Source organism: Hypomesus nipponensis, chromosome 5, assembly GCF_054491055.1.
Source record: "Hypomesus nipponensis isolate SF chromosome 5, ASM5449105v1, whole genome shotgun sequence".
In the NCBI taxonomy this organism is placed as follows: domain Eukaryota; kingdom Metazoa; phylum Chordata; class Actinopteri; order Osmeriformes; family Osmeridae; genus Hypomesus; species Hypomesus nipponensis.
Genome location: NC_140365.1, coordinates 3,643,841 through 3,654,078, shown reverse-complemented (window position 1 = coordinate 3,654,078; position 10,238 = coordinate 3,643,841). Strand labels below are relative to the sequence as shown.

Genomic DNA, 10,238 nt, shown 5'->3' with positions numbered 1-10,238 from the left:
CGCAAATAACTTATATTTTTTACTCTCTTAGGTGGACGTCGAACTGGGCAAACTACGCTACCTGCACAAATGAAAAACCAGTTTACGTTTTCAGCAAGATCCAAAATTCTTGTTGTGTTCAACAAACTGTATGTAGGCCTACATGTTCTGCAATTGTATTTCATTTGTAAACACATATTATAAATAGCTCTACAAGTAAAGTGCAATATTAATATTAATAGCCTAATAATATTACACCTTTGAAGGGTGGGTTTAATCATCTGACAAGTAAACATACTTTGAATTCACCTTGCAAAGATTGGTGGTATTTTTTTTTATCCGTGAGGAACTCTGAGGTACTCACTCAAGTCAAAGATCACATAGGCCTATTAGCTATAAATATATCCGGTGACGATCCGATTAGTGTGATCTCCGTCAGTTAGGCTACATGCAACATATAAACATAATGATAGTAACCTGCCGCAACTCCCTGCTTGTCAGCGAGGGTCTGGAGTGTCTTTACAGCAAGATGTGAACTTTATTAGGAGGGATGAGAAAGCACATCACAAAAAGGCTTCTCGATGGTGTAACAGAAGAACATTGTGTGCTATAATAGGTTTCATCAATGGTAAAGTGGCGAAGACATCTGACATATTCTTTCATCTGTACGAACTGTACAAATGTCATTGTCCCCAAAATGGTAAGTCAACATAAAGAAAATGCAATTAATAATCACTTCAGGTCCTTGGTTGTCTTGGAGCTGGTAGGATTAATTTTCATTATCTTTTGGTGTTGTTTTGGTTGTCACATTTGAAGCGTAACGGAAATGAAAATAATCATGTAGCCTACGCTATATTGTATTAGTACGACTGTATTATAGCCTACGTTTAAATAGTTTACTTGGTTATTATGCCATATCTCATAATGTATTATGCTTATTTGATGGAGCCCGAGCCTGGCGATCTGATTGAGATATTCCGGGGGACGTATCAACACTGGGCCTTGTATCTTGGAGAAGGTGACATCATCCACCTGTGTCCTCCTAGTAAGTAATGGGAGGACACTCCGTTTACTAAACCTTGAAAAATGTTGTAACACCATGCATAATGATGGACACATTCTAGTGAATGTGCCATTTCATAAAGTGAAGTGACTATGTTTCATGAATTGTAATGCTCATGTCATGCCAATTTCATAAGGTGTTCATGATTACATTGCAAAAATATTCCATGCCTATACATTTTATGAGGTGTTCATGATTACATTTTCACTTTTTAAAATAACCTGGGCGTTCTCAATCCTTAATGTGATCTCCGTCTGCTCCGTGTTCATCCCTCTGATCCTGACGTGTCTAAGCTGAGGCTGCCGACGCTGGCCTCCGGAGTCTGATGTCTGTGCTGTGTGACCGGGCCGTGGTGACCAGAGAAGGTCTGGTGGAGGTGGTGGGGCGGAGCAGGTTCCACGTCAACAACCAGCTGGACAGCAAACACAAGCCCCGCCAAGTGTGCGCTATCCTGAGGGACGCTCGCAGCCTGCTGGGTCTGGAGATGCCCTACTGCATCCTGAGAGGGAATTGCGAACATTTTGTCACTCAGCTGAGATACGGCCAGGCGGAGTCCAGACAGGTGCATTGAATACTTATACTAATAATGACATTTAAACACCAACACATTTGATGGTTTTGAATTCACCTCTTTAAAATTGAAACATTCATTTATTTTAATGTAAAAAAAAATCTGATCTAAAAATCCAAGTTTCGGAAATTCAGATCCCCCCCACACACACAAAAACTAAAATAAAATGAATTTAACTTCAGAAATGTTTAATTTCTTAACATTATGTCACTGATTTGCTTCCATAAAATCTCCCCTTGTATATGTCATCGTGGATATTTTGTTTTCGCAGATTCATTATGCTGTTGGTGTCGGTGTTGGGACAGTTGCTGTTGGTATGAAGGCACTAACTGCAGCTTCAAACTTATCTTGCATCAGAACAATAGAACAATAGAGAACCCTTCTAGCGTTCTAACAGGACTCATTGGAAACCCTGAAAGTGCCTCATTCAAGACTTATAGAAAATACAGTTTAGCCACAGAGAAAACAGCTGACTTTCATGTTATGAGACTGCACTCGTCAGACGAGACTAAGTGCCTATACTTATGGCCTGTGTATGTTTGTCTCAGAAGGACCCAGTGAATGGATGTAATGCCTTGCAGCAGTGTTGGTTACTGACTTGATACATCAACACAATATCTAAACCCAAATCCCAAAATGATGTCTTTCATTCATGTAAAAAATTGAATTATTTTTTGATGTATTAAACATGATTGTCTTGCTGATAAAGTGTACTAACACTGTAACTAGTTGTAACAACTAAGATAATAAGATAATGAAAAGAATAAATAAACATTTTTTAAATGGAAAATCAAGATAATTGATTCTTCATTTGTCATGTTTCATGTGATGTCATAGTTGAATATGATGTTTGATAATTCCATTGTTGGTTTTTGTCAAATCTATTAGTTGTTCTTTACCTGAGCTGAAAGTACTCAGCTGTTTTTCCAGGCATGGAGACCATACTGGAATCAGAGCCACTAGCAGTCTACAACGTGGACAACAATCAAGATGGAACAAATTCAAAACATAAGAATGTAAACTGTCTTATTGTTTTTTATTTGTCTGAATGAAACATGTACGAATGATGCTAAAGTATTCATAGAAGATCATTGCTGGACATATTAAACCGTAATTTACAAGTTAATATCAATGTATGTAACTCCATACCCTATTGGGATTGTAGTTGTAGTTGAAATGCATCTGGTTGTTTTATGGCTTTTCAGGACGGCTGGTTGATTGTGAAGGAGTGGCTGCTGTCTCTGTCGGTTTCTAAACGAGGATTATACATCTTCATGTCTCTGCTACTCTTCATGTTCCAGCTGGTCCTGCTGGGCATTGATATGATCCTGCACTTTGTCATTAAAGATCTTAGTTTCTCCAGCCAAAACCATACAGAGGCCATCTTGGTGAGCTCACCTCCTCTCCCTATGACCATTATAGAGAGGAAATGATTGCACTGCTTTTCTATTGCTTTATTTGAGATAATTTCATTAAATATATGAGTAATTTGTATATATTTATATAAAATACATTGTAAGACTAACTATTAAATCCTTCAATTATATGATGAATTCCTCTGGTTCCTGCCTGCAGGTGTTCCTGGTAGTCAGTTTCTACTGGTCCCTGTTGGGTTCTGTGTATTCCCTTCAAGCAGGATATCGCAAGATGGGGTTCTACGCCCTTCTCTCAGTCTGTAAATAATGTTCCCTGCTTGCTCACTGATATTCTTATATTTATCACCTAGTGATACTCTGTTAATTTCTCTTAGTGGCTGCTACCATGCTTTAACCTCTGCTCTTTCTTAGTCTTGAACCTGGCGATTTTCATCATTCGGTTCTGTTACGAGTTCATCACGATCCAGTACAGAAAAGAGGAGTTCTGAGACAACAATAAATTGATTTCCTACTTCCTCTGAAGAACGGACATTTGAATAGACTGCCCATTAATGCCTTGGATGAGAGGCTGTAGTGAACTGACAAAAAATAATGAAAAGATGTGGTGTAACTCAAACCATTAAAGTCCTCAGAAGGACTCTTGTTTATTTGGAAAGTAATGTGAATGGTACAGCAAAATAAAACGTAACTTCTCGTCTTAACAGAATGCACCACTCCAAAAGCACCAATCTCTCCCAGAGACTTGGTAGTTTGACACCAGCAGTCACCTGTAGCAATCAAGAGAAGAAACTAATATCCACCTGTGTTTGTCAAAATATAAGAAAAGGGGAAAACATAGGCAATGTAAAATGAATTCTGTTCTTGATTTAAAAGATGACTCAAACAGAATCTCCTTCTGGTTTACAATCAAAACGGACCGACAACAAACGCATAATTTTCATGAAAAACAAAAGAAAAAGGTTGCGATCTGAAAAAAAGGCAGACTACTGTATGTGCAGAAAGCAGTTATTGTTCCAAACTGATTTAATTTTCGGTCAAAAACACACACGCACACACTCAATCTCTTCTTTCATTCAATTTCCTATTTACAGATGTGTGGAATTAATGAACAGACAAAACATTTGCTGAGTTGGATTCAGTGTTGTCCTTCCAGTTGAACCCAAAACACAGTCTCACCATCACACAAAGAACTACAGCTAAATGAGCCAAAAGATCCATATTCATAACAGATCACTGTTTGTTGGGGTTGTGGTAACAAAGACCTCATTAAGTTATGACAATTACCCCATACATCTGCCTGTAGTGTCATAGATAGAATACAATGTCTATGGAAAAGAGTATACTTATCACCTCCTCATCAACCCATTTTCACTCAAAAACAGTGGGAAAGATATGGATCTGCTAAAATAAGTTGTTTTAAATGGTTTCGGCAAATGCAAACACCCCAAAACCGTTATACATATATATTAATTCTGTCCAGTATATGCATAGGGAATTAGCATCTGCCAAATCCAAACAAAAGGACAAGTGTTTTCAACTACTAAAACTTCCCAGTGCAGATCGCTCCATTTAATTCTCTCGCTCGAGTCCAGAAGAAGATCTGACCGTCGAACTCGCCTGGTCCCGAGTACATGTACTCATGTCCGGTTCCTCGTTGCCTGTAGGGGTGCGTGTGTGACAGAAGGGGGCGCTGCTCAGTTCTTCCCCACGCGGATGTTAGGGTTCAGGAGAGGATCCAAGTTGGGGTCTGAGTCGGCCGAGGCTCGCCCCAGTTTAGCCATGATGATGATGAGGGTGAAGAAGCCCAGGACCCCCACCAAAAGGATCATGAACACCCGCTGCTTCCACGACAAGGATGTCTTCTTTGAACCCGTTCGGTTCCTGAATGAGTACATTATTTGATCACAATTTGGTTTTATTCGACCATGTAGGTTTACACAAACGCGGAATTTACCGTGGCCGGAAGGTGCCAACAATAAACATATACGGCTCTTCAATCAAAAGTATAAAAGTACAGTAGTTTAACTAATCTTAGGAACTAACCATCTAAATTACATTGCACAGGTTACATTTAAAAATTTAAATTATAAATAAAATATATATAAAAATAAGATATAATTTTTTAAATGTATTTAGCAGAAGCTTTTATCCAAAGGAACGTAAAGAAGAGTAGTTTGTCAAATGTATTAGTAATTAACGACTTTAAAATAAAACTCAATCAACTATTGTACACATTGATGTCTCTAATCCTTAACCACCACTGGCATCATTAGATTATATTACTTACTTGAGAATCTGTGCAAACCAGCTCAAGGCAGGTCTTCGCCGATACTTGTCATCATCAAAGTCAATCTGTGTCACGGAGCTATGAGCAGATTCACGGGTGTCGTAGATCTTTCTGGGTGAAGATACTGGATGGACAAACACCAAGTATCACGCACACAACCATCAACTGAGAAGGATACAGTGTATTTGTAAAAAAAAACTGCAGCGCTTATGAGGAATATCAGTTCCATCAGCTAAAAAGTATCTCTATGACTTCTGATATAGTTATAGTTAAGAAATCAAGCCTCTATACAGATATCTGATGTACAATACAGCTTGATAATGTGTAGCATACAGAGTCCCCACTGAAAAAAAAAAAAGATATAATAATAATAATCCCTCACCAGCATGTATTGTGATGGTGTCACTGGTAGGTTGAGAGGCCATGCTGGCCACAGAGTGTTCCTGTGTCACCAGACTTCCGTTGTTGTTTAGAAGGGGTTCCTGCTCCTGCTGTGCAGGAGGTGGAAGTGGAGCTGGGGTGGGGGCCGGGCTGGGCTCCGGGCTGTAGGACTGGGTGGGGTAAGCTTCACTGGGCTCTGGGGCTGTAGCTGTGGTAGAATGAGAACGGAGAGTAGAAGAAGAAGATAAACCTATGTTACGGTAACCACCTGTGAAAATCCTCAATAAGCATTTTATAACAGTCGCATTGAGGCATAGCACGGGGACTTTCTAAACAGGGAGAAAAAAAACCACAGGAGGAAACTCACCATCAAATGTAGACCAGTCAGCGTAATTTGTGACATCGTTCGACGAGCTGTCCTCGAATCCTCCCTCTGGCTCCTCAATCTATCCGACAGAAAGTAAAAACACGACACAATCAAATACCGAAACATCCGACAGCCAATGACAACACGCTTTGGCCGGGTTTCTCAGATTCGTTAAGAAGCTTTTAACGCTAAGAGCTTCTTAAGAGCGTTCTAAGAACGCTCTAGAATGCTCTTAGAATGCTCTTAAGAAGCTCTTAGCGTTAAGAGCTTCTTAACGAATCTGGGAAACCTGGCCTTTGCCTGTCTAGGCCCCCAGCCCTCACCAGCGGCAGGCCTAGTCCTGCTCGGGCCCAGTTGACGGAGGACAGCTGCTCCCTCAGTGTGTCTGCTACTGGGCTTGCCAGGTTGGAAGGGGGGAACACAGGCCCCTGGCAGCTGGGGCACTGGTAACCTGCAGGAGCAGTGTGCAGGGGCAGCCGCGCCGCCTGGTCATGAAGGCACGACCAGTGGAACACATCTTTGAAAGGCAGAAGAAGCGTGGAGACAGAGTCGTTATGTTTGCCGTTTTGTTATTATTTTACGAGTTATTTTCTGTAATTACATTTACATGAGGTCATTTAGCAGATGCTCTTATCCAGAGCGATCATTATATTATGTAATTTATAATATTATATCGTTATATATTATTTTATATTTATTTTGTGCGAAATACAAAATAACCACATCTCAGCTACCAGGTATGGTGTAACAAAAATTATAGCTCAGCTACATTTCAATAATAACATTACATAGTACTGTGCAGCAATAACAAGCAGTGACTGTGACTTACCGTAGCAGACTAACCGGACAGTGTCCTGGTCGATCAGAGGATTATTACACAGACGACAGTTGGGGTTGTAATCACTGTCCTGAAGCCACTGGAGGTAGGACTGCACTATACACTAATGGACAGATAGGAAAACACGGAACACACATACGTTAAATATGGCAAATGCATGCAAATGCAAATGTGTACATTTAAAAGGAAACAGTTGGTTTTAATTTGACCAACATTTTAATTTGGCACGCACCATTGATACTGGTTTAATTTCCTACTGACCTTATTGTGATTTGAAACCAGGCAGTGCTCACACACGTTCACACGATGTTCAAAACAGAATAGGTTGGTGACCTTCCTTTTCGGACACTTGCACAGACCCATGGTCTGTCTTTGGTGCTAGCTACAGTAGCAAAAAGACAGAATCATGATTTATAATAAAAGCTTTCATACATATGATATACATGGTAAATCTAAAAAGCGACAAGGCAGATAACAATTAAAAGTTATATTCACAAACATAGCTTGTTAACTACATAATCAGTTGTTAGTAGAGTTGTTAGTAAAGCTAGCTAGCTAGCTAGAGCTACGTACTGTATCTAGCAATTCCATAACAATTGCATAGCTAAGTAGCTAGCTACCTGTGTGTCACCCAGGTTATCTACACAGTTCCTCAGAGTTTCCAAAGACGGCGTACAACGGTAATTTATCGTATCAAGAATGTCTAAAAAATAGACTTAACAGCTAGCTAATGCTCCAAGAAACAGTTCTCCCAGCCAGATACGAATATTTTGCCACGTCTCTTCCGGGGCACAGTCGCGATGCTATGATGTCATACGCTTCCAGACGGATGTTTATGGTGTAACAGGCTAGAGAACAAGGAAGTGACAACATTGTCACCTGCTATCAAGCTACACACCAGTGCAGTTTGCAAACTGTATAAACGACAATAAAGTTAGTTTCTAAAAATGGCAGTTAGCGCAGTTCATCTCGAATCGGATGCTTTTTTGGTGTGCATGAATCATGCATTAAGTACCGAGAAGGAAGAAGTAATGGGACTCTGTATCGGGGAGGTAATGTTAGCCAGCTAATTCTTGACACTGTTTGATGGCTAGCTAGCTATATGATTATGGAGACCAAAATTGCCATAAGATGCAGTTTAATCATTGACTTTGAGACTGCATTTCTCTGTATTTATTTTTTCTTATGGATGTGTGACTAGCTAAAGCTATCTAGCTAACTTACTTAAAAACATGAAATAGCTCTCTAGCTATGTTATTGATAGCTGTATTTTCTTGTTACAAACATGACGATTGTTGTTTGTGCAGTAAAACAGATCACTACCACCTACCCCAATTCACTATTGGTGACCCACTGATTTCAAAACTTAAGTTCAATCAGACACGTTCACCATAACTCGTCCACAGATCGCTACTTGTACCAAGCTTCTTAAGACATGCTTTTACATGTCCAACAGGTGGACACCAACCGCATTGTACACATTCATTCTGTGATTATCCTTCGTCGTTCGGACAAGAGGAAGGACCGTGTTGAAATCTCACCAGAGCAGCTATCAGCAGCTTCCACAGAAGCAGAGATATCCTTTGTTTGATTTTTGACTGACTTGAAAATATTAAGCTATTAATTGTGGGCTTTAGGTGAGTGTAAACTTGAGATGAATTAGATCAAGTCTAAAAAGTGTGCGCCTCCCTTTCTGTGTCAAGTTTGTCTAACAGTACAAATACATTTAGCCTACATTTGTATCAACCCTTTTTTCTTAACAAGAGCTACAGGTTAGCAGAGATGACTGGACGACCCATGCGCGTTGTCGGTTGGTACCACTCTCACCCCCACATTACTGTGTGGCCATCCCATGTAGGTAAGCATCGTCTCATGATTCTAGCGCTGCAGTTGCAGACTCTTGGTTTACGTCATGTCCGGTTGTTGGAAAAAGAAGACTGGCGCTAACTGACTGTTTGTTACAGATGTGAGGACACAGGCAATGTACCAGATGATGGACCAGGGCTTCGTGGGCCTGATATTCTCTTGTTTCATAGAAGATAAGAACACCAAAGTAAGGACTGAATAATTACTTTTTAAACGTCAACAAAAATAAACTTGGGAGTTCTACACGAAGGTGCACAAGCTACATCTTTAATTTTTCATGACCCTCTATTTTATCGTCTTATTTTAAGACGGGACGAGTACTGTACACCTGCTTCCAGTCTGTGCAAGCTCAGAAAGGCTCAGAGTACGTAGTCTTGTCATTATTATTAAATAAGGTAGTCAAATAAGGCAGTTTCTTAGTTGCCTGTGCATAAAATTACTCATCAACATCCATGTTCTGTGTCCCTATAGTTACGAGAGAATTGAGATCCCTATTCACGTGGTTCCTCATGAAGCCATTGGGAAAGTGTGCCTAGAATCAGCGGTGGAATTACCCAGAATCCTGTGCCAGGAAGAACAGGACACCTACAGGAAGATTCACAGGTACACAGCCACATTCTGAGAGGTTATGAGCATGTTCTCTTGTGAGTTGTGACACACAGCCACTGTATAAAGGCTGCCAAGGTCTTGGTTACTGGTAATTGTAGTTTTTCTTCTCTTTGTTTTTTCTCTTTTGCAGCTTAACTCACCTGGATCCAATCACTAAAATTCACAACGGCTCAGGTACAGGGAGTATTGTTGTTCCTGTATTTGAAATATGATGTTGTTGTTTCACTGTGCCTTATAACACAGACTCCCTTGGCAGTAACAACTGTAATACTGGTAGAACTTCTAGTCCTTGGTTGTCTCTTGTATTTAATACAATAATTGTTCTACATTGCTATGGATAAAACCATCTACTAAATGAATATCTTCATCCTTAAATATCTACATGCGTTTGGATATGTTGCATTGGATGAAAGGCTAAAGACATGTTCTCTGTGTGTCCTCCAGTGTTCACTAAGAACCTGTGCAGTCAGATGTCCGCCGTGAGTGGCCCGCTGCTGCAGTGGCTGGAGGATCGTCTGGAGCAGAACAAGCAGAGCATCCTGGAGCTGCAGCACGAGAAGGACAGGCTCACACACGAGCTGGCGGCCATGTGAGGAGGAAGGGGGGAGCGAGGGAGGGAGGGGGGAGGGGGAGGAGAGGTTGGAGGAGGAGAAGGTAGGGGGTAGATGAGGGAGGAGGGGGGTGAAGGGGGTGAAGGGGGAGGAGAGGGGGGAGGAGGAGAAGTTAGGGGGTGGATGAGGGGGGTGAAGGGGGAGGAGGAGGAGAGGGGGGGAGAAGGAGAAGGTAGGGGGTAGATGAGGGAGGAGGAGGGGGGTGAAGGAGGAGGAGGAGGGGGGTGGGTAAGTGAGGAGGAGAAGGAGGAGAAGGAACAATACACGCTTCCTCAGACATAGTGCCAATA

At 41.0% G+C, this 10,238-nt stretch overlaps 4 protein-coding genes across 6 annotated transcripts; 3 read left to right on the top strand and 1 right to left on the bottom strand.

The window, feature by feature from the left end:
- Positions 1–6: 6 nt before the first annotated feature.
- Positions 7–2,346, top strand: LOC146287845 (phospholipase A and acyltransferase 3-like). Of its 2 annotated transcripts, XM_084698294.1 has the most exons (5): positions 7–128; positions 596–679; positions 928–1,024; positions 1,336–1,604; positions 1,885–2,346. In XM_084698294.1, the coding sequence occupies exons 2-5, from the start codon at positions 605–607 to the stop codon at positions 1,984–1,986; spliced, it is 543 nt and encodes a 180-aa protein (XP_084554420.1). In that variant the 5' UTR covers positions 7–128; positions 596–604; the 3' UTR covers positions 1,987–2,346. The 2 variants fall into 2 exon arrangements, with proteins under 2 accessions (XP_084554420.1, XP_084554421.1); XM_084698295.1 differs by lacking the exon at positions 7–128 and having other exon boundaries at positions 335–679.
- Positions 2,347–2,514: 168 nt separating this feature from the next.
- On the top strand, positions 2,515–3,600 carry LOC146287844 (cation channel sperm-associated auxiliary subunit eta-like). Its single transcript, XM_084697470.1, has 4 exons — positions 2,515–2,629; positions 2,819–3,001; positions 3,189–3,288; positions 3,401–3,600. Exons 1-4 carry the CDS (start codon positions 2,546–2,548, stop codon positions 3,475–3,477), a joined length of 444 nt encoding a protein of 147 aa, XP_084553596.1. The 5' UTR covers positions 2,515–2,545; the 3' UTR covers positions 3,478–3,600.
- Positions 3,595–7,654, bottom strand: zfpl1 (zinc finger protein-like 1). Of its 2 annotated transcripts, none has more exons than XM_084697467.1 (8): positions 7,436–7,654; positions 7,124–7,244; positions 6,854–6,965; positions 6,348–6,541; positions 6,025–6,103; positions 5,659–5,865; positions 5,277–5,400; positions 3,595–4,870 (listed from the first exon to the last, which is right to left on the bottom strand). In XM_084697467.1, exons 2-8 carry the CDS (start codon positions 7,223–7,225, stop codon positions 4,684–4,686), a joined length of 1,005 nt encoding a protein of 334 aa, XP_084553593.1. In that variant the 5' UTR covers positions 7,226–7,244; positions 7,436–7,654; the 3' UTR covers positions 3,595–4,683. The 2 variants fall into 2 exon arrangements, with proteins under 2 accessions (XP_084553593.1, XP_084553594.1); XM_084697468.1 differs by having other exon boundaries at positions 7,483–7,654.
- A 55-nt stretch (positions 7,655–7,709) lies between these two features.
- On the top strand, positions 7,710–9,948 carry brcc3 (BRCA1/BRCA2-containing complex, subunit 3). The gene is made up of 8 exons (XM_084698468.1): positions 7,710–7,914; positions 8,319–8,439; positions 8,634–8,720; positions 8,827–8,915; positions 9,037–9,092; positions 9,200–9,331; positions 9,468–9,511; positions 9,782–9,948. Exons 1-8 carry the CDS (start codon positions 7,810–7,812, stop codon positions 9,928–9,930), a joined length of 783 nt encoding a protein of 260 aa, XP_084554594.1. The 5' UTR covers positions 7,710–7,809; the 3' UTR covers positions 9,931–9,948.
- The last annotated feature ends 290 nt before the right edge of the window (positions 9,949–10,238 follow it).